The 24,627-nt window shown below is 39.5% G+C and overlaps 1 protein-coding gene across 1 annotated transcript in view; it reads right to left on the bottom strand.

The window, feature by feature from the left end:
• Positions 1–24,627, bottom strand: part of LOC149261567 (putative RNA-dependent RNA polymerase 5) — a 545,994-nt gene that overhangs the window by 189,573 nt on the left and 331,794 nt on the right. Inside the window, exon 15 of the mRNA XM_089369718.1 lies at positions 6,259–6,404. Within this exon, the coding sequence (XP_089225844.1) occupies positions 6,259–6,404 (146 nt within the window). The remainder of the gene's footprint in view (positions 1–6,258; positions 6,405–24,627) is intronic.

Below are 24,627 nucleotides of genomic sequence, written 5' to 3'. Positions count from 1 at the left end.
CCAATGTCAAATTGTTCTTTAATTATCTCGTTGTGAGGTCTCTTAGGATCTTCAACATGGAATTTTCTTTCGGGCTCTCTATTAAGTCTTACAAAACCATCACCTCTAGGAGAAGGAATCATAGCATATGACCAATTCATTTGAATACTTCCTCCTAGATTAGAGGCCCACTTTCTGGATAAAAGCATACCCCAGGCATCAGGCACATCAACAACAACAATATCCATAACAATCATGATGTCTGGGTAAACTGATAGTTGAACTTGTAAATCTTTGATCAACCCATGCACTTCAATCTTCTTAGAATCCGTAGCACATATATTATAGTAGGGTCTAGAAACTCTTAAGTTACGTTGTTCCATGACCCTTTTAGTCATGACACAAGTTGATGCACCAGAATCCAACGTGCAATTATTCAATTTATATCCATTAACCAATAAGGTGATAAAGAAAGGCTGGTGATCTTTGTTATCCGCATCTAAGCTTTGCAAATATATGGGAGCATCGTGATAGTCAACTTCCTGGGTCTTCTGTTGAGAAATATTTACTTGAGGACCCTGAATAGCTTTTAGTAACTTATCTCTTTGGGAAGGGATTTTAGCAATCTCGGAGACAGGAACCCAGATTTTTGCATTGTTAAACCAACTTCCCAAAACAACATCTAATCCAGAGTTTAAACCAAGGTTAAAAGTTAGAGGGGGAATTTGATTCCCGCTCTAATCTTTATCCCTTCTCTGATAGGTTAAACCTTTATCTCTAGCAATTTCCATGATTTTCTCTGGAGAGGGTTTTTCACCATATAACTTAGCCAAAATGTCATCTTCATTTTCAAGGTTATTTATACTAAAAGCTGATGAGGGATTCATAACGTCACGACTATTTTCCTTGACCTCCATCCAATTATCCATAGACAAAGGAAACTTGTTACCCACTACATTTATTTGATCACCTGCCCCAAACATTCCATTATCTAAAATTCTTCTAATGATGGGACAAGTGGCCTCTTCATGAAGAGCATCACAAACCCGACAGTAAGGTGGAGCATTATCGACCAAATTAGTAAGCGGATTAGGAGGTCTCTGCTCACTAGATTGACCCTTCTTTTGCCAATTGTTATTTCTGTTATTATTATTTCTAGGTTGGAAATTTTGTGTTTGTGCTCTTTCCATTTGGACCAACCTATTCTGCAAAGTAGCTATCTCCTTATTATGATTAATTTCCATGCTTTCGATCTTTTGGAGCAATTTCTGAACAAGCTCGCTTTCAGGCTCTTGAACTGCTTTTCCTTTAGGTTCTTTTAGTTTCGTAGCAGCCCTATCGAAACCTGGGATCTCAGACTTCCCAGATGCCGCCTTGTCCTTTTCAAGCTCTATTGCTAAGGCTTGGCAATCCCTATAATCATTAAGTCTAGCACGCCTCAATTCATAAAAGGGCTTAGGACCAAAGGCATCAATGTAAAAATCTCGAAGAGATTTGTCGGCAGGTTTATAATCTTGAGGTAATTCTTTAATAATATCATTAAACCTTTTGTTAAATTCTTCAACGGTTTCATTCTCTCTCTTTTTTATTATACTAATAGCTTTCACGAGGTGTCTTCCTTCTCTCTTATCTCCATACTTTTCCTTAAAGGCATCAATGATCGATTGTAAGGAATTAAATGAATTCCGAGGCTTTTCTGAAAACCAGTCATGAGCATCACCCTCCAAGGTTATAATAAAAAGAGTCATTCTAACATCTTCATGATCGAAATCAGCAGACCTTGCGTACTTAGCCATCCATATACTAAAGGCTCTCAGATGTGAATTAGCACTAATCGCGTTATCTCCATGAAAGCTAGGCAGCTTATCTATCCCAAGTGTTGGAAGATCATTGGCATAACCTTGAATGTTAGAAAAATCGCAAGTGACATATATATTCATGATGTCGTGCCCAACCGGACTAATAAAAAGCAAATGGATATCAGAGAGGGCTTCTTGTCCGAGGTTAACAAGAAGTGTATGAGAAGAGAGTTTGTGTAATCGTACCCTAAGAGCCCTTTCAGGATCAGGAGCAGGATTGCACAAAATACTTGGATGTCTTCTAGTATACACTCTTGCAGATGATATATGAAGTAGAGTCGCCACCCGGACAGGAAGTGAAACATGGAAAAGCTCGAAAGGAAAGAGCTAAGGACGAGAGGAAAGAAACGAAGAAACCAAGGACAGAAAAACTCTATCCCCGGCAGCGGCGCCAAAAAATGTTGTTGCACAGATTGTCTGGGCCGTGCGACAATGCTCAGACCGAGGGCTGTCACCCTGATCCCCGATCTCTCCTTTTAAGCCGTCTCCCGAGGCTAAGGGGGGTAGACCCTATGGGATAAAGGAGGACCAACTGGGAACCAATTGGGTGGGAGACACAGCGAAAACAAGCACTTGATTGATTAAAACCTGATTAGATCTTGTTATGCTTAGTACTAGTGCCTTATGGAGTTAATGATTAAATGATTATTTAGTAAATGTTGCAGAAATATGAACCTTGTAAAACAATCATTTATCATCAAATGTCCCAAGCAAAGATTAATTTTACCAAATGCGAGATAATCAATAAATGCACAATGCCTTAACAATATTCCTAGCAATTAAAATTCAAAAGATGAAATGCTTTAAATAACCATGCAATTTTAAATGCTAGTCAATTACCACCTTCGTATAGCTAATCTTCAAATAAACATTTAAGCAAGTTTAACCATATAAAAATGATAGATATTAATCCCACGTCAAAATTTTAGCCTCAACGGAAAAGATACACCAAAATTGTAAATATGACAAATTCTTGAGCCAAGACTAAATCTGAAATTTTTATTTTTTTTTTAGAAAATAAAAATAAAACTTAAACTAAACCAAAAGAAAAACTAAGGATTAAAACTTTTTTATGTTTTTTGGGACTTCTTATTTTTTTATGATTTTTTAATGTTATTTTTAAACTTAAATATAAAACAAAACTAAACTAAGTTAAAATTAAAGAATAAACTAAAATAAACCTAAACCAAAAATAAAGCTTAACTCTAATCTAAATCTAATGCTAACTTTATAAAGTTAGAAACTAAATAAAAGAGAAAATCGAATTTATTTTTTCCTTTTTATATTTTTTTGATTAAAAAAAAAAAACAAAGTTAAATTAAAATTTTAATAAATCTAAAACTAAACAAAAATTTAATAAATCTCAAGCTAACATATATCTAAAACTAAAACTAAAAAATATCAAACATACATCTCATAAAAATATATACGCTAACCTAAAAAATCAAAAGCATTCTAACTACACTAACCCTAAGCTAAACTAAATAACCAAAATCAAACCAATGTAAATGAAAGTCAAAATATCGTATTTGTCTTTGCAGGACAGCAGCTGCGTGAAGAGCAAGGATAGCAGCAGATTGCAGGTGGACGAGACAGCGTGGATGGAAGAGGAAGGCAGCTCGATGGCTTTTTTTTGGCAAAACGCTGGGTATAGATGCCGACAAAAAAGATTTAGATGGGAGCTGTGGGGAAAGGTTGCGGGTGAAGGAGATTTTGATGTGCAAGCTGGACAGCGAAATGGAGCAATGTGGAGATGGCTGAGCGGAAAGTGAAAGGGTTGAGCAAGTAGCGAAAACGCATAGAAATATTAGATAATACGCAGGATGGGAGATTTTCGGTGAGGAAACTGCATAGAAGAGGAGTTTTGAATGGCGGTTGATTTGAGGGCGTGGAGAACAGATGAGAGCCATGGTTTAGCGTTGAAAAACGTAGCAGCGTGATGATCTTTACCCAACCTATTTTAAAAAAATTTCGAAAATTTTTCCTGCAATAAAAATGAAGCCCCGAGCAGCTGAGAAACTGAAACCGTAGTCCAGAAACTTAATTAAAATTTTAATCCCTTCCTGCTTCAAATTGCCTGATGGAAACCCTGAAAAATTTTCAAAATCTGTACCTGCAATGACAGAAGCAAAATGCCCAGAAACAAAATAACAATGAAACCTTAAAAAAGCCCTAAAACCATCTAAATAACTACAGTATTCACAGATTTACGACTCTAAACAGCCAGATTTGTCAATAATTCACAGTACTATTTTCAGAATTTCAGATTCACTATGAGACGCTTCAGAAAACCTCTCATGCATTCAAAAGATAAATTTAAATAATAAACCCAGGATCGAAACTGGATGGGCTCTTCAAGAAAATGTTTTTCGGGAGTTGGCTGGTTCAGCCGAGAACTTCCCCAAACCCCCGTTGATCTTTACAATTTAGATTTTCTGCACAGCTCACTTCAACTATCAATAAAGAGGGAAAAAACAATAGTAAAATCCAAATCCAATGGAGATACCTGCCATTATCTTCAAAAATTCTATTACCATTCAAACCCTAGTGAGTAAACAAGATCCCTGTGTTCAACATCACTCTTCATCAAGCTATTACCAATGGCTAAAAATAAATTTATGCAGAAAATGAAACAGCTTACAACACTTCAAAAGAGTAACACCAGCAAGATTTCAACCCCAAAGCTTTCTTTATTGCACAAGAAAAAGATTACAAGAGAGCTTTCTTCAGCACAAGACTCCCAAATCCAATGATCTCAAATTACCCCTAGCACCCTATTTAAAGGAAAAAAACCCAATGGCTAGTTCGAGTGATCCATGTCAAACTAATCTCAACCATCGATGAGGATCAAAACCCCCTTCAATCTCATCCATTGAAATTTTTTAAATGCATTTTAATATATTAAAAATTAAAATTTTGCATTTATTTTCTCAAAATTTTGACTTATTATTATTTTATTATTTTTTTTGTTATTTTTTAATTTTCTTTTAAGTTTTTTATTTTTTATTATTATTATTTTTTATTATTTATATCTTTCCATTTTTTAATTTTTTTTTGCCTGGATCCTCGAACTTAGCCTTTGGAAAAATCACCTAGAACCTAAGACTTATGAGGGGATAAAACATTCTCTAACCCTCAAGACACTTTACATCATGACTTTTACAATTTTACATCTCAAGGGGGAAAACCCATTTGACATAGACCCTCACAGACCACCCAGTTCTGCGACACAGATATAATCTAGCAGATCAAGCAATTTGTAATAACTTAACCAAATAGTTAGAATTATTTCCAAATTACTTCTACATAGACTTGAAGCACACTAGGATTCCCCTAAGATTCTAATGACAAAATCCATTCTGGCTTTGGAGTTAGGCTAAAAGAAAACTCTGCGATCATGGATCGGTGAGACAAAAAACCTTTCGGAACGGAGATTATCACTAGAAAATTAGGTTTGCCTAGGCAATTTACATACATGACTCAGATCTGCCAAAATTATTTACAATTTACACATGCAGGCTGGGTTTACAAAACAATATAATCGGGCTGATGACGACAGTTGAATGGCACGGACATATCGATCAAGCGCTATCCCTTTCACGAAAAAAGGGGGTGTACTGCTATGGGTAGTGGACACGTAATGGTCAACAGGTGGGTAACAGTTCCTATAAGGTTTTAGCTTTTTTTAGTTTTCTGCAACTTCATGTTCTTTTTAGAAGGTCTGATTTATTTTCAGTGTTAATTAGTGTATTTTTTGCAGAGCTTCGACTGTGACAATCTTATCAGAAGGCTCCAAATCAGAAACTTTCATTCTTTGGCTTCTTTCATGGCACCCAATTACCTTTGTATGAACATTTAACATCTTTGGCTTCCAAAGTTATTTTTAGTCCAAATTTCGCAGAAACTTGTAAAGATAGTTGACTGTACACTCTTATTTGATCAATAAAATCAGCTTCTACCCTCTTCATATTTGGCATATGTCTTTCTATCATTTGAAATAATTATTTTTTATAGATATTGAGCGGATTCATGGCGTATGTTTCCAAACGGTTGGCTGTCGTATGTCATGATTTTAGGACATACACAGTCTTTCTAGATTGTTGGTGTATATTAAAAATTTGTCTCATCTCTAAACATGCCTAAGATTTTAGCCTAATAAGGAAATTCATACAACACAAAAAATTGGTGTGTCGTACAGGTGTTTCACCATCAACCTCATTTCTCTTCAATATTTCCCTGTTTTAGGGCAATAAGATGCTTATTTAAAATGAGTAATATGGTAGTACAGTTTAGCGAGAAACATGAAGACCATAATATTCATAGACTACTGTCAAAACTACTGCAAGATGCATTGGAATCCACAAAGAAAATTCAAATACAAAAGAAAATAGTATTGCAATAAATTTACACAAACAAATACCATGGTGCAAACCGAATATTTAGAAACTCCTCAAAAAGCTCCTTTTCTAATTTCTCAGGTGAAAAATCTGTTGGCTTTGGCTGGGGATCTCCCCGATCTTTTTCAGGCCTCATCCATGGACTCTCAGGCTTAAAGTGCTTCAAAACCTACATACAACCATGACCAAATTAGTTAAATTGTCACTGAAAATACTTTTATCTTGACAAATACAAAGTCAGAGCATTTCTTTGTGATGGAAATATATCCATTAGCAGTGAAATGAAATCAAAAGTTAGAAACCAATGTTTAAATAGTTTCATCAAGAAAGATAAAATTTACTAGCTCCACCCTTAAATAACAAAATAACTTTCAATTAATCTTAACCTTGCTTTTCTATTATACTGGACTTACAATGCCTGATAAGATAAGATAATTTTATTAATATTTGATGAACTACCACAAGAGTAAGTCAATGGAACTGAAGAGTAGAACAAGTACGAATACAATGTAGGAGCGCAAAGCATAACGCCTACAAATGTTGAAAATAATATAAAGACAGATACCTAGATAAGTATAAGATCATAATATATGTATCAAACCATGACAAAGGTATGGTAATAGAAAACACTAAGTGAGTTTGGAAAACTCAAGAAGAACTTGTCAAGAGAGAGATGGTCAAAGGGAGTGAGATCAGATGATGAGGCTGAAGGTGTGAAGGTTTCCTGAGTCTGATAGTTGACAGTGAGGGCAGAGAAAACAACACTCGCTGTCAGAGTCCCCTGGAGGCTGGAACCATCTGGGGGTTCAGTTGTGTAGGCCTTGGGGGTATGTAAAACCAAGGGATACTCCTAGCATTCAGAGTTAAAAAAAGAAAACTTCAAATGAATCTTTGTTTGCTCTCTGGTTCTATGAGTTGGTCTGACAGGCAGGGGGTGCTCTACCCTGAATCTATTTTGAGTTGAACTCTCTAATGCTCTAAGAACATTTGTTCTGATATACGAACTGATATCATCAACTGGTCCCAATAAATCAGATAGCCTCCAAAACAAAGTGAAGTTACTAGGATGGTCTTAGGAACTGTGATTACACCTTGTGTAATCATGGTACCAACTTTGAGATTTAACCTTTATCATTTGGCAGCGACCAAATTTCTATTTAAGGTTCAATAATGCTTTCAACAATGGGACATTGAGATCTAGTGTACCTTCATAGAAAATTCTTTTCAATTACTATTTTTAGCTAAATGCATGCACACTATTCTTAGTTTTCATGACTACTCCAAAATTGTTTACACCATGCTTTGGGATGCTTCATGAGATTTTGGTAAAAAGTGTCCATTCATCCTCTAGATATTTCATGATGGATTTGCACATTAGAGATAGCTTACCCAATGTTTCATGATGGATTTGACCTCAATTTAGAGCTTGCTTGGTATTCTTCACTACAGATTTTGAGGTCTTCTGACAGCTTGGATGACATTGTACATAATGTCCACATTGAGATGGTTGCTTGTTTCAAAAACACCCTACCTAACACAAGGATTGTTTTGCATCCCAAAGGAAGGCATTGAGCCCTACACAACATAGGGTAGTCTAGATGCTTGCATGGATGCCTAGGCTATGACAATGTCAATGTAGGAGGGAGTAGCCAATCTACTACGTGGTTGAAGAATATCATTAGAGGCTTTTGAGACTCGCAGGAGGAGGATTGGACACAATGCATAGTAATTACGTTTGGATCCTTGCTTGTAGATCTATCCCACCAAATGTTTTTTCATCTCTTGGTCATCATTGCTAACAAGTACAGGCTAACATTTTGAGGTGTTCATGCACTACCAATAAGAGAACAACACCTTGAGTTGGAGCCAGTTGATAAACCATCATTTTGCATAATCCTTATGCTAGTGATTTTTTTCACCATGCTTGTCATTTTTCACACAAAGGTAGCTTTACGAGTTGATGGAGCTTTGGATGACCTAGGGGTTGTGAGACCACTTGATGATATTCATACCTTCGTTGATAGTTCATGGGATGATGTAGCCATGGGTGTCTTGATCATACATTGCTTGGTATACTTGTTTATCAAAATGAAAGCATTACACCTGGTAATGTGATGTTCTAGCCTTCAATTTTTACAGATGATTGGATATGATGGTATAATATAACCCTTGATGAAATGCCATAGAACTTTTGGGGTAAGTTGACATGGTGCTCACATCTTCATCTGAATAAAGTCATGATTCCATAGAGGCATTGATGCTTCCCTCTTTCTTTCACTTACTTTCACATCTTTTAGGATGATTTGACATGGCCTAGCATTGTTCAAGACTTTTAGTAAGAACACCCTTCCTTGTATGGAGATACTAAGCGCTTATATAGCATCCTGGTATCATGGATATCAATTATATACCTTGCACACACGTGGAAAGAACTCTAGCATTTCCAATGCCAAGTTTGACCACACCGTGACCTAGCTGAAGGCTTAGTTATGATGTGAAATAGTTTTAATGTGGCGCTCTTAATGCCCTCCTAATATTCTTGTACTTTATTTTTAGTAATTTTAATTCTTCCTGTTGCATGTATATTCAAGCCATTGTAGTCTTTACCATTTATTGAGTTTTGTTGAGTTTTCTTATAATAGAAACAAATTTTCTAGTCTTGATAATTACTTCCAATGGTTTATGTACTCAAGTTGTCATATGTCACTTATATCATTAAGCAATTATACATATAAAATATCAACTATAATACTAATGATAGGATCATAAAGAGATAATCAAATCCAAGATTACCCTGGGAAACCCCAACCAACTTTTCCTCTAAGGAGAATTCAATCTCCAGCAAAGTTTACAATATAAATGTCTAGAAACCTTTGCCAATTTTCAAGCTTAAATACCAAACAAACCTATTCAAAGGAGGGAGAGAATATCATACATTTGTTCAGCTAGACAAGTCTGCTCAATAGGCTGAATTTCGGCCCTGCAACTTCCCCTGTCAATTCAATCAAAAATCCCCAGTTGACATGTGGTCAACTGTAATATTCCTAATGGAAAATTTAACAGTAATACCAAAACAATGTACAAGGAACAACAAAATAGATAAGGAATCAAAACCCAAATGTAAGACTTCCTACTAGGATTTCATACAAACCCTAGATTTCATACATGAGATTCAACAATCAAAACCAATCACAGCTCAATCAACAACATGACTAGCATCTACTAGGGTTTGATGTAAACCTTAGATTTTCATTTACTAATTCTCAACAATCAAACTGATGACAATACAATTTCAAGTTTTTATCAACCTTTCCTAGATTTGTCAAATCATATACTAGAGAATTTAACTTCTACTAAGGTTTAGCTAAAAAAAACCTTAGAATTCAAAAACAATATCATCCTAGAATATCAAACTTTGACTAAGGCTTAGTTCCAAACCCTAGGACTTATGACTATCAATAATGCATATTTAAGATTTCATCATTTATTAGAATATGTCTATTTAGTATTTAATGCCCAGTCTTCTAGCTGTTGCTAATTTTATTCCTTTAGCAGTTTCTTAGATGAAACTGTTTGTACATAGAAACCTGATGTTTCTATTATTGTAAATATCTTTGTATTATCATTGAGTTGTTTGCTCTTGTTGAATTAATTGATTCGATATTCTTTTATGGTATCAGAGCGAGGGTAAGAGATTTCCTGAACAGTTATTCTCTCTGCATCCTAATCTCTTGAGTCCTTTCTAAGGTCGAGCCCTCTGTAAGCCAGGCAGCCTTCACTGAGTCTTAGCTTCGGCTTTGCTCACTGTGATAAAAGCTTACAGTCGTCCATCTCGATACAGAAATGGATTCTTCCCTTGCATAATCAATTCTCTGAGGAATTAACTTTGTGGCGGTGACCGTTTCATGGGAGCGGGATTCGTTCTCTGGCTGGAAAATTAGCAATTCTACTGTGTTTTTCATCCGAGTAAAGTCAATTTATGAAAAATTCAGTCTCATTTCGAAATTGCTAAATCAGTGGATTAATCGATCGATCGTGTTTTATTAAGCAATTCAGTGTGTGCGTGTGCATTCACCAAGTTTCATTTGCGTATCTGGAGCAGAGCGAATATAAGGAGTTATACTTAGGGTAAAACCCTTGGACGGACGACATCATTCCGCAGCATCTATTCATTTTTCTCTGCAGACGATCGACCTCATCTCAGCCTCTGGTCTTTTCTTTCCGCAGGCGAACGACCTTATCTCACCGCATTCAGCATTCATCTATTTTATAGTATTCAGCATTCATCACACCGTCGTTCACGTGACATCACAGGGTCAACGAGCGAGGAAAAGACGACGATTTCAGTGTGCTGCTGGTGAACCCGACGTGAACACGACAGCACAAATAAAATACGCAGCGTGGCTCTGCCCGAATTTTCCAGCGATTCACGTCTCTCCGCTTACACATTTCCAGTGATTTAAAGTCACGTTTGTAATAAAATACGCAGCGTGGCTCTGCCCGAATTTTCCAGCGATTCACGCCTTGGTATTCACGTCTCTCCGCTTACGCATTTCCAGTGATTTAAAGTCCCGTTTGGTATCGCGCGAAGGGATTTTCCAGACGGCAATCACTTAAAGGTTTCCAGATTCACGGGTTCACGGGTTTTCCAGATTCACGGGTTTGTTTTTTCCAGACTACAGTGACGGCAAACACATAAAGGTATTTTCAGATCCTGGTATTTTCCAGATTATAGTGACGGGTTTGATTAGAATTTGGATTAAAATATATTGTGATTCTATTTGAAACGGTGGGACCAGAATAGCATCACAGTTACTTTTTTGAAGTGGGATCAGAACAGCATCACAGTTTATCATCAGTACAAGTGATCAAGCCAGCATCACAGTTATCCTTTGGTCTAGTTTTTTTTATCTGGTGCACTGATACAGATCTGAGTAAATTTTTTTGTATGCAAGTCTATTTTTTTTCACAACAGAATTTGTTAAGATTTGCTACAGTCATCTTGAAAGAAGATTTTTAAGCAGGCAGCTACACTTTGTTGTGTGTCAGACTTCTGTAAAATGGCCACGCTCACCAATCTGATGTTAGAAGGAAATCAACGCTTTAATGGCAGCAACTATAACATTTGGAAACAAAGAATGCTGACCATTTTTTAATACAGGCGTCTTGATCAGCTCATTTTGGGCAAAGAGTCTCGTCCCAGTACAGCTGGTACCGATCAAGATAAATTTGATGATCGAAATCGGGAGGCTGTTATGCTTCTCAAGCTCTCTGTTGCTGATGATCAGTTACCACAGATCCCTTCTGGCAAGACCGCTACCGAAATCTGGCAACAGTTGAAAGAACTGCATGAGACATCTGACAAAAGCAGAGCATTTTTTCTCAAAAATCAGTTGTTCTCCATCATGATGGATGAACATATGTCTTTACAGGAACATCTCAACAAAATTAAAGACATTCGAGATCAGCTCGAAGCTATTGGTCGGACCATGGAGGAAGAAGATATGGTAGTCATTACTCTGAAAAGTCTACCGAAATCTTATGAACACTTCATCGAAACGCTCAACATTACAACCACAAATGTTGATCTGAAGTTTCCAGATTTATGTACCAAACTTCTGCAGCAAGATAGGTGGAAACAACAGTTTGGTAGTGGTACTTCATCAGTGCCCTCGGAAAATGCATTTGCTGCAAAATACCAGTCCTCTCAATCTTTTCAGCAGAAAGGCTCTCCTCAGTCTTTTGATCCTGCCAGGAAGAAAAGTGTGCAGTGTAACTACTGTCACAGGTTCGGTCACATGAAGAAAGATTGCCGACAGAGGATTGCTTCTGAACAGAAGAAACAGGGAGGGCCAAATCAGACAGCGAATGTTGCAGAACATTCCGAGCAGGCAGATTCTGCCTTTTACGCCTTTATGGCTAAAAGATCTTCAGAACATGTTCCTTCCTCTGCATGGTACATTGATTCTGGTGCATCACGCCACTTCTCTCACAGGCGTGACTGGTTTATTGACTTCTCACCTTTCAGTGATTCAGTGGTATTTGGTGGAGGTGAAAAGTACAATGTAGCTGGCAGGGGTACAGTTCAAATTCATTCTGGTGGACGCACGCTCATATTTCTTAATGTATACTATGTTCCTGGTATGGAGATTAATCTGCTATATGTCAGCCAGATTATGAGGAATTCTCCTCAGCTTGATGTTGTGTTCAGTGCACACAAGTGCTCCATCATTGACAGGGAGACCAGTCTAACAGTTGCTATTGGCCTAGAGGACCATGGTCTATACAGGCTACTTGACACCGGTGACTTTCCAGAAGTAGCTCTAGCAGCATGTGTTTCTCCCATCAGCACTCTATGGCATCAGCGATATGGGCATCTCAATATGCAGTATCTCTCTCAGCTCTCTCGGGAGGGACTTGTGTCAGGATTACCTGATATTCAGACTCAGCAGTTGGGGGTATGCAGCGCCTGTCAAGCGGGAAAGCAACATCGGTCTTCATTCAACAATGGAGAATCTTGGCGCGCATCCAAGGTACTTCAGTTACTTCATGCTGATATTTGTGGTCCTATGAATACAGCTTCTATCACTGCTTGCAAATATTTTTTACTTATTGTAGATGACTTCAGTAGAAAGATGTGGGTGTATTTTTTAAAAAATAAATCTGATGCTCTTAGTACCTTTCAGAAGTTTAAAACATTAGTTGAAAAAGAATCTGGTTGTAATATCATGACCCTTAGGACCGACAATGGGGGGGAATTTTGTTCCTCAGCTTTTGCCAACTTCTGTGATATTCATGGCATCAAACGTCAATTAACCACACCTTACACTCCCCAGCAGAACAGTGTTGTCGAGCGTCGCAACCGCACGGTTGTTGAAATGGCTCGTTCCATGTTACAACACAGGAGTGTTCCAAACAAATTCTGGGCTGAAGCAGTATTTACTGCTGTTTACCTTCTTAACCGATCACCTACTCAGGCTGTTAAAGGGAAGACTCCTGAAGAAGTGTGGTCTGGTCGTAAGCCTAAGATCGGTCATCTCAAAGTTTTTGGCTCAGTTGCATATGTTTGGATTCCATCTGCCAAGCGCTCTAAGTTGGATTCCAAAAGTCAGAAACTCATGATGACAGGTTACAGTGATCATCACAAGGCCTATAGGCTGATAGATATAGCCACTGGTCGCCTTAGCTTCAGTCGAGATGTAGTCTTTGATGAAGACAGAGGATTCTTTCAGTCTTCTTCTTCTGAGCAGCATTCTGAGGATCCGCCTCACAGTGTTCTTCTCCCAGTCAGTCCACCTGATGGGAGGGATGATGTAGCATCAGGATTTGATACTACTCTATCTGAGCTTCCTCCAGAAGCTAATCCTCCTCTTGTTGTCCCTATTGCTCTTGAGCCTTCTTCCCTTCCTCCTGATATTGGTTCCTCTAATCCTGATATTGGTTCTTCTTCTCTTCGGCCTAAATGGTGGGCTAAAACCATAGGTGATCTCCGGGATGATGAGCTCCTTGAAGGTAGAACTTCTAGACATAAGAACAGACAACAGTCTACAGTCAATTTTGCTCTTATGGCTAACCTTCACAGTATTTTTGAGCCTCAAACCTATTCAGAGGCTAAGGGTACATCTGAGTGGGAACAGGCTATGGAAGCCGAATTCCAGAGTCTTCAGAAGAATCACACCTGGACTCTTTCTGATCTTCCTGCTGAAAAAAAGCCCATAGGCTGCAAATGGGTGTATAAAGTAAAATACAAAGTTGATGGAACCATAGACAAGTATAAAGCTCGTCTTGTGGCTCGAGGGTTCTCACAGAAGGAAGGCATCGATTATGAGGAGACTTTTGCTCCTACAGCCAAGATGAGTACCATAAGGCTTGTTCTTGCCCTAGCAGCTCAGTTCAATTGGAAAGTTCATCAAATGGATGTAAAGAGTGCTTTCCTAAATGGTGATCTTCAGGAAGAAGTCTACATGACGCAGCCTCCAGGTTTCAAGGTTGCTGGTCAAGAACAGAAAGTGTGCCGGTTAGCTAAAGCAATCTATGGATTGAAACAAGCTCCTCGGGCTTGGTACATGAAAATTGATCAATACCTGACAGATCAGGGTTTTCAGCGGAGCCCATCTGATGCAAACCTGTACATCAAGCATACTGGTGCTGATATCTTGTTTGTCGTTGTCTATGTGGATGATCTCATCATTACTGGAAGCTCTGCACATTTGATCCATGGGATCAAACAAGATCTATGCAGAACTTTTGAGATGACAGACTTGGGACTTCTTCACTACTGTCTGGGGGTTGAAGTTTGGCAGACTGAAAATCAGATTTTTCTATCTCAGTCCAAGTATGCCAAAAATCTTGTGGAACGGTTCAGAATGCAGGATTGCAAACCGGCCACGACTCCTATGGAACCAGGGCTCAAACTTTCAGCACAGTCATCCTCTCCTCTTGTGGATGAAACTTTATTCAGGCAATTAGTGGGCAGTCTCATCTATCTTACTGCTACCAGACCTGATATCAGTTTTGCAGTAAGCTACATTTCTCGCTTTATGTCAGCTCCTAAAGCTGATCATTGGATAGCAGCAAAGCGGGTGCTACGATATGTGCGTGGTACTTCTGATTATGGCCTCTTATATACTCGCAGCTCCAATCCTATTCTCAGTGGCTACACTGATTCTGACTGGGCCGGTTCGGTTGATGACCGTAAATCTATCGCTGGGTATGTGTTTAGTCTAGGATCTGGTGCTGTTACTTGGACTAGTAAGAAGCAACAGGCAGTGGCTCTCTCCTCAACAGAAGCAAAGTATCGGGGAGCAGTTAAGGCATCCTGTGAGGCAGTTTGGCTTCGTCGTATGCTTGCAGATATGCATGTTTTCCAGACAGGGCCTACTTCTTTGTTTTGTGATAATCAGGGAGTGCTCAAACTTGCCAAGAATCCAGTCTTTCATGAACGAACAAAGCATGTGGAAACTCATTGTCACTACATTCGCCAGCTGGTTGAAGACGGCTCAGTTCAATTGCAATATGTTCCCACAATAGAGCAGCCCGCCGACATTTTCACCAAGCCGCTTGGTCCTGATAAATTTGTCAAATTCCGAGGGTCTATTGGTGTTGTAAATAGATTGAGCATTAAGGGAGGGTATTAGAATATGTCTATTTAGTATTTAATGCTCAGTCTTCTAGCTGTTGCTAATTTTATTCCTTTAGCAGTTTCTTAGATGAAACTGTTTGTACATAGAAACCTGATGTTTCTATTATTGTAAATATCTTTGTATTATCATTGAGCTGTTTGATCTTGTTGAATTAATTGATTCGATATTCTTTTATCATCATGTATAAGCATATCATAACAACATATGTCAGGCAAACCTAGTGACACAAACACATTAAAGTCAGACATATACCAAACTTGATAAGACGAACAAACATATACTTGGGGATTCATTCCTAGGTCATAAGGGTCTTGTTCATAAACCTTAAAGATCTAGAGTTTCAATACATAACACAGAAAACCCTAAATTACCAAAACTTCAAAGGATGGAGATTTCATATATCACCTTTCAACCCTAACAAGTTAGGGTTTTCATAACCATACCAAAACCCTAAACATGACATCATCAAAGCATCAAACATTTTCTTTAGACTTCATCAATAACCCTAAGTAGGCTCGGATTTCACACATTATCATCAACATACCCTTAAGTTACGGTTTTACAGAGAACTAAGAATCTCTTTAGGGTTCCACAAGAATAATCAAATATGTGAGGAGGGTAGATTTATCTAATGATGAATCACCCAATCAAGAATCTTTATGATTCAAGACTGCTAGAAACAACAATGTTAGTAATGTAGAATTGATTACCAAAAAGAATAAATATACCCTTATCATGAAGAGAACAGAGCTTATGGTCTAAGGCATACCTTTGTTTCTTAACAAACCTTGTAGTCCCAATGCTTTCTCTTATGAGGCCTTCTTTCATAATTCTTGAGTATTCTGTAAGCCTCTCCTCAACAAGGAAAATATGAATACAAATGTGATTAGTATTTAATATAAACAAAATTAGATAAGTAAGGGAAACCAAATATAAAAGATAATACAAGGAGTAAGATACTTATCTTTGGAAAGTGGTGAGGACTCCTTCTTAGTCCAAACATAAGGGATAGAGTCCCTAACAAATAGGTCTTTGACTTCATATCCTTCCATCTTGTTCTTCTTTGGTGAAACTTCTTCAGCAAAGTTTGTTTGATCCCTGTTCCTTCTTTTATTCCCTGGATACTCAGGACAATCCCTTTTATAGTGACCCATCTTGTGACAAGTGTAACATTGCCCTATTGGACTTCTTGAAGGTTCCTTTCTTCTCGTGATGAGCGGAACAGTCATTCAAGATTTTCTCTTCTTCACTCTCCTTGTTGATTACTAAAGATATTTTGACTCCTTGACTGCATGCATTCGATCCACTATTAGGCTCATGGCCAAAATCTTTGTTTCTCTAAACTTTGTTTTTTTTGCTTCACTTGATTCATCTGTAGACTAGATCCAAACCTTTATTCTTTTCGAGGATTAGATCTATCCTCTTTTTTCATGACCTGTAATTTGATGCTCCTTCTAATTTGTTCTCTCCCTTTATGGAGTTAGACATTGTCCTTGAAGGTGGTAAACTCCTTTCCTTGTAAGGTCTACTTATATGATCCCTTACTCAACTTCTTGAGATTCCTTAGTCTTCTTTCAATAGATCTTCAACCTGCCTTTTTCTTTCTTCTTCACCCTAGCTCTGATACCATGTTAGAAAATCGGAAAGGCAAAAAGATTTTCTTATACTTGATAATTAGTTGTGAGATTCTTGTGTTCTTATTAACTTTCTTATGTTCTTATTTTATCTTAGTTCATCAAGAAATTACCAAAACAATAGCATGAAGATCAAGGACACTAGATGTAGGCGAACAACCAGCACAAAACCCCAATCTTGGGGAAAACCCAGTCAGCAACTCTTCCTTCAATAGTTTTCCTAAGATAATCCAAGACTCTTGACATAGACACAGACTTCCTCCAAACCAAGTCAACTCTTTCCTTTTTCAGCAAATGATCATTTTCCAATACTATCTTTGACCTAGATGCAGCAGTACCATCAGCAACATTTCGATGCAGTATTATCTTCGACCTAGCAACTTTGTTCTTAATGCAATAGATTTGACCTTGAAGCAACACTTCTACCTTGGAGCAGCACTTTGAGCTTGATGTCGTACTTCGACCTTGATGTTGTACTTCAACCTTGATGTCGTACTTCGACCTTGATGTCGTAACAGAACTTTGACCTTGATGCCATAATAGAACTTCGACCTTGATGTCGTAGCCCAGAAAATCACACATTTGAGAGAGAGAGATAACCCAAAACCTTTGATCCTTAAATTCTCCTTTTTCCACTGCAACTTTGCACTTTTTCACAGCTTCTTCTAGGAGATCGAACTTGTTGTGTGTGATTGTCCTCCAAATGAATCAATTGCTTCAATATATAGGCTTCTAGTGAGGTCAAATTACCTTTCTTGAGGCCAACTTGGTGTGGAGGTGACATAATTCATTTTTGACTCAAAAATAATTCTTTTTACATGATTCAAAAGCCCAAGAAGGGTCTCTTTAAATGTACAATGACTCTATTGATTTAGAATAAATCCTAGAAGTCCTCAATGGGGACTTTGACCTAAAACATGATGACCCAAGCATGAAACCCATGCTTTAATAAGTCATAATAATAATAATAATAATAATTTATTTTCATTCTTTTTCATAAGTACATTTTATTATGACTCAAATACAATTATGAAGACCAAACTTAGTTACATTTTTCAACAACTTCGACCCAACAAATCCAGAATTTCGATCTTCCAGTGGCAGAATCTTCGACCTATTACTTTCAGAACTTCGACTTGTTGATTTTGGGTAGCATCGGATGTGCTCTAGCCACGAAATTTGGTCGAGAAGTTGGGGCACATGAGATCTCCAATACCCAAAAAGGGTTTGGCCAAATTCTTAACAGATCAAGAGATATTAAAATAATTAATATTTTTAATGGAGTCCCTAAATCTAAACTTAGGGAAATAAAATATTAATGTGTATTAATATGAATCTGTGTTAGAATGGTCCAAAAGACATGGATCAAGCCAGACCTAATCTTAGCTGTTGATTAGGGACTTAATCTCTGCCATTGAGATGTCAAAAGGAAAAGTATAAGAGGAGGCTTGAGGGTCACTTGGAGAATACAGTAGATGATCAGTCATTCTTTTCTCTAGAGTGGGGTTTGCTAAGAAAGATAGAATTAGTGATCAAGAGAGCAGCTGAGGGGCATTAAGTACAGAGAAACAGAGAAGGCAGAGATTGTGTCGAGAGAGTAGCGCAACAGCCAGGGAGAGCGACGCAGAGCTAGCAAGGGCTCACGCAAGGCCACGCAGAGGCAGCCAAGTGTTGCGCAGAGCACCAGAGTGGCCAGCATAGCTGATGCAGAGGCTCCCAGAGCTGACACAGAGGCTCCCAGAGCTGACGCAGGGCCTCTTGGGGCTGATGCAGGCCAAGAAAGGCTGACGCAGGGCCAGCATGAGACAAAGAGGGGCTGACGCAGTCCAGATTGGGTAGACGCTGGGGTTGCAGGAGCAATTTTGTGCTGAAGAGCTGCCGGAAGGATTTTCTAGGGTTTTAGCCAGGAGATTTCTCTCAAACTGTGAGGTATCGCTGCTAAGGAAATTCTCTGTTGGGTAGGCTAGTTTCGGCACCAGATTGTACTCTGATATTGCTTAATAAGAAAACCCTTAGATAGTTGCATCGGTTTTCCTGCATTGGGTTTTTCCAGGGACATTGGTCCAAAAATAATGGTGTCATGTGGTGTGTTTGTTCTTGTTTCTTTTAGTTGTTGCTCTGTAACATGTTCAAAGTGCACTAGTGTTTTTTTCAGTGTTTGCTTTGTAAATAACTTGTTAAAGAATAATAACAAGTAGGTAGGAATAAAACAGAAAAAGTGCATGAAGGGTTTCTAAACTAAGTTAGAAACTTCAACATGGTATCAGAGGGTGATTACAGATCACAGGATGACTAAGAGACATCAGCAGAGCAAAGCAATAGCAGCAAAAAGCAGTTGTCCCGAGGTGACATAAGGTGTTTCTAGCAGCGCAAAGGCCAAGAAGTGTGATGCAGAGTCAGCCAGAGCCACGTAGAAGAAGTCGGGAGCTACACAGAGCCTCAGAGAGGCCAGCGTTGTTGACGCAGAGGGCTAGAGGGCTGACGCAAGGCATCCCAAGGCTGACGCAGACCCATCTGGGGTGATGTAGAGCCAACGTGAGGCAGAGAGGGGCTGACACAGTTCACAAAGAGGCAGTTGCTGGAGTCTAGGAGGCTGCAAAAATATTGCAGAGTGGAGTTGGTGAGGTACTGTAGTCAGAACAGTACCTGACAGAGCAGGGCCGGAGGAGTTGTTACCGAGGGTTTCTAGCCGAGGAACCTAGATCAGCAGTGCAGTTGCACAAGACGATTAGAGTAGGGGGCATCTCGACAAGCAGAAGGAGGATTTCCAGGAGGGAAATCAGGACTCAGAGGGAGTCCAGAAGAGAACTTCCAAATGGGAAGTAGAGACTCAGAGGAGTCGAACAGACAACTTCCAGGAGGGAAGTAGAGGAGCGTCATGGCACTACACAGGGTAAGAGACCAGGATAGACTGGACAAAGCATCGAACTTCGTTGTTTGGAGGCCAGAATCTTATCAGCGCTTGATAGGAATCATGTCAAGAACTCCGCCTTGAAGGTTATAGCTATCCCAATCGACCCCAATGATAACGACAAGTATGAAGAGGCAATGGCAAGGTCCAAGTGAATTATCCTTGACGGGGTCAAGGATCATGTGTTACCACATATAGCCGAGAAGGAAATGACAGTTGAGATGTGGGAGGCTCTCAAGAACCTGTACCAGCATACTTCTGTGTAGAGAAGAATGCTGCTTGAGAACCAGATGAGGTCGTATCAGATAAAGAAGGGTCAATCGATTGACACCTTCCTCGGAGGACTGAATGAGATCCGAGACCAGTTGACTACTATAGGAGCGACACCGGATCAGGAGCTTATGGTGAGGACAGTCCTGAATGTTGTCTCAGAATATTGGGAAGTGTTTGTCTAGAGTATCCTGGGCAGAGGGACTCTCCCACCTTTGGACGAGATGTGGGCAGCTCTTTGCCAGGAAGAGATCAGACGGCAATCGAAGACAGGTAGCAGCAGTAAAGGGATCAAGGTCAAGCAAGAGGAGGAGGATGTGGCCCTAGCATCTGAAGGAAAGCAAGAGAAGCGGAAGAAGAAAGATCTCTCCAAGATCAAGTGCTTCCACTATGGGGAGATGGGTCATTATGCGACCTAGTGCCCAAGGAAGAAGAGTAAGGGAGAGTCTTCCAAGACTAAGGCAGTGCCAGCATGGGCAGAGAAGGAAGTTTTGCCAAACGATGACTGTGCCATGAGCGCACATGCACCACTTGAGCGGAAGGGGGGAGACATCGAGCTGTAGTCAGACGGACTACAGGCGATGCGGGGCAGGATCCTCGAGGTACCTAGCCTCATGGATTAGACATTGCTACAGGAGCCCCGACGAGGAGTAGCAGGATTGGTTGGGTGGGTAGAGACAGATGCGCATGGAGCGACAAAGAGAGCTACAGTGCAACAGTCCCGAAACAAAGCGAGCCTAGCAGGTTGCAGCAGTGCGAGAGGCACAGGAGTGTTGCACCAATGCAGGATGGCACAGAGAGGTGTGCAACGGTGCGAGATGCAGGGAGTTGTTGCAACAGCGCAGAGGTCAGAGAGGGAGCACTTGTCAGCGGTAGAGGGAGCTTCAGCATCAGTGGATGTTTTTAGCCCAACAGGGAGGTTAGTTGGGAGATTAGTTACTTACTTCTCAGTAACTGAGTTGCAGTGAAGTGGGAAGCACGATGCAGCATGATGAGAGGAGGTGCAGTGCGGATGCAGTGCTGGGAGAAAGGACCACCAGCAGCACGGACGCAGAGGGAGTTGTTGTACAGATGCAACAGTGGTAGCGTCAAAACCATGGGCAGCAGTGTAGAGGATGTTGGGCAAGAAGGCCTAGCATCAGCACAAGTACCGATGCTGGATGATCAGAGTAATACTCAATGAGGAGTATTGCTAGAGCATAGTCCTCACTAAGAGGGAGTGTTGATTTCGAGTACATCGGATGTGCTCTAGCCACGAAATTTGGTGGAGAAGTTGGGGCACATGAGATCTCCAATACCCAGAAAGGGTTTGGGCAGATTCTAAATAGATCAAGAGATATTAAAATAATTAATATTTTTAATTGAGTCCCTAAGTCTAAACTTAGTGAAAATAAAATATTAATGTGTATTAATATGAATCTGTGTTAGAATGGTCCAAAAGACATGGATCAAGCCAGACCTAATCTTAGCCATTGATTAGGGACTTAATCTCGGCCGTTGAAATGTCAACAGGAAAAGTATAGGAGGACGCTTGAGGGTCACTTGGAGAATACACCAAATGATCAGTCATTCTATTCTCTAGAGCGGGGTTTGCTAAGAGAGATAGAATCAATGATCGGGAGAGAAGCTGAGGGGCATTGAGTACAAAGAAACAGAGAAGGCAGAGATTGTGTTGGGACAGCAACGCAGCAACCAGGGAGAGTGACATAGAGCCAGCAAGGGCTCACGCAAGGCCACGCAGAGGCAGCCAAGTGTTGCGCAGAGCACCAAAGAGGCCAGCATAGCTGACGCAGGGCCTCCTAGGGTTGACGTAGGCCAAGCAAGGTTGACGCAAGGCCAGCGTGAGACAGAGAGGGGTCGACGCAGTCCAAATTGGGCAGACGCTGGGATTGCAGGACTAGTTTTGCGCTGAAAAGTTGCCGGAAAGATTTTTCGGGGTTTCAACCAGGAGATTTCTCTCAAACTGTGAGTTATAGCTGCTAAGGAAATTCTCTGTTGGATAGGCCAGTTTCGGCAACCAAATTGTACTCAGATATTGCTTAATCAGAAAACCCTCAGATAGTTGCACCGGTTTTCCAGCATTGGGTTTTTCCAGGGACATTGGTCCAAAAATAATGGTGTCATGTGGTGTGTTTGTTCTTGTTTCTTTTAGTTGCTGATCTGTAATATGTTGAGCATGCACTGGTATTTATTTTCAGTATTTACTTTGTAAATAGCTTGTTAAAGAATAATAACAAGTAGGTAGGAATAAATCAGAAAAAGTGCATGAAGGGTTTCTAAACTAAGTAAAGTTAGAAACTTCAACACGACCCTCCCAGCAGTAGAACTTCAATCCAACACCTAGCCCAGTAACTTCACATAAGAGAGAGAAAGAGATAGCCCAAAACCTTCGACTTGTATTTCTTCCTTCTTCACCTTGAACTTCGCACTTTTTTGCACTTCCTTGATCTAGATCGAACTTCTTGAGTTGATTTCTCCAAATGAATTTGAACTGCTTGTATATATAGGCTTTAGGTGAAGTTGAATTACCCAGTTTGAGGCTGACTTGGTCTGGAGGTGACAAATACCTTATTTGACTAAAAAATAGACATTTTTACATGATTCAAAAGCTCAAGAATGGTCTCTTTAAATGGACAATGACTCTAATGACTCAGAATAAATCCTAGAAGTCCTCAATGGGGACTTTGACCTAAAACATGATGACCCAAGCATGAAACCTATGCTTTAATAAGTCATAATAATAATAATAATAATTTCTTTTTCATTCTTTGACTCAAATATAAATATGAAGACCAAACCTAGTTACATTCTTCAACAAGGCAAACTAGGGAAATGGTTTCTGAGCTAGGGCTTGGGATATCTCAAGATTCCACCGTCGAAATAGCCTCAAATTTGGACGACCTCTAAAGGACTCACCAGCGCAGCTCTAGATTAATTTTCATCAAATTTTGATGGCTACAATAGAATTTGTGTGATGCCCTAAATGGTCTTCTATGTTAAGGCTTAGAAAAGAGGACAAGAAGATGAACTAAATCTTTGCTTGGTGATCACCTAGGACTAGACCAGTGCCTAACCTATTGGCAGAATGGAATCAATGCAATCCAATGTTTAGAGATGTCTTATACCCAATCAAAGAGTCTCCTAGCAACTTCGCATGGCCATAGAGGCAACAACTAGGTCACTAGGAAAGTAAATTTTTCTATGATACTGCAATTGATGACTTACCAAGGAAATTATGAGCAATCCTATATTCCTAGGACAATCATCCGCTATTCTTCTTATGAATATATGAAAAAGAAAGCCCTCAAAAAGACAAGGTAAATAAATTCGCATTTCATTTAAAGCAGATACACCAACTTCATGAGCGAAAATTTTCCATACATTATACAAGTGCAAGAAATGAGAAATAAACCATGAAAAGACACTTACAAGAATAGCGAAATCTTCCAATCATCAATAGACAATAAAAACGAAGCTCCAGGAAAAAAGATAAGCTCTTCCAAATATCGAAACGCATCAAGATCCAAATTCGTCCATCAATAAGGCTAGTGAAATTCTCAAGAAGAGATACAAGTCCAAATCCAAGTGATGAACAAATTAACTGATCATCACATCAATATATATCCTCCCTAGGGGGTTCGACTAGCCTAATTAGGCCTAATAATGCCCCAACTAATAAAATAATGTGCAAAAATAACATAACTTGGTGACAAGCACACAAAAATAGCTCCATAAAACAAAGATAAGCCTCTCAAGAAGGCAAAATGATAAGTACAATAGTTCGAAGCGCCATTGAAGAGGCCTAGTGGAGTCCAATGTATGCCAAAGTGAAAGAATAGGCTCCAAACATAGTGATCAAGGGGGTGGCCTCTTAAATATTCAACCAAATGACCTGTCTTGCCCCCAAGTGGTTGTGGGGGGCATAAGAACATCCCCGTGGGTCTCCAAATGAATCGATCAAGTCTGTATCCCATCTGTAAGGATTGGAAGAATGATGCAATCCCTCCCATTGTCTCCCGCGATGAGACACATCCTCATTTGGGACCTAGATCATTTGCCAAGTTTGTGCTGCAAGAGTGTAGTCGGCTAGGCAAGGTGGTCTAGGTGCATTATCATCATCAAATAAATGGAACATGAGCAAGAAATGAAATGTGCTGAAGGATCCCATGAAATGGAAATTTGCTCTCTTTTATGGTGGAGGCCCATGGCTCTAAACACTCACCCTATAAGTGCCAATATGACCCTCCGGAGGGCTTGGACCCTGAATAGGGAGTCCAAACCCCAAATGAAGACCCACCTGCAATCCTGTATAAGATCCAACGCATCCCCTCACCTTCCAATACAACCAAACATTAGTGCAATCGAGTAAATAAGCTTACAAATCATGGATCCAAGAGGACACTTCATAGTGGCATGCCCTTCCATAGTGGGCTT

This window comes from Pinus tabuliformis, chromosome 6 (genome assembly GCF_031772625.1).
Source record: "Pinus tabuliformis cultivar Carrire ecotype Pingquan chromosome 6, CPIR1, whole genome shotgun sequence".
Taxonomy (NCBI): Eukaryota; Viridiplantae; Streptophyta; class Pinopsida; order Pinales; family Pinaceae; genus Pinus; species Pinus tabuliformis.
Note: the sequence above shows the minus strand (reverse complement) of the source record. Positions and strands in the feature narration are given on the sequence as shown.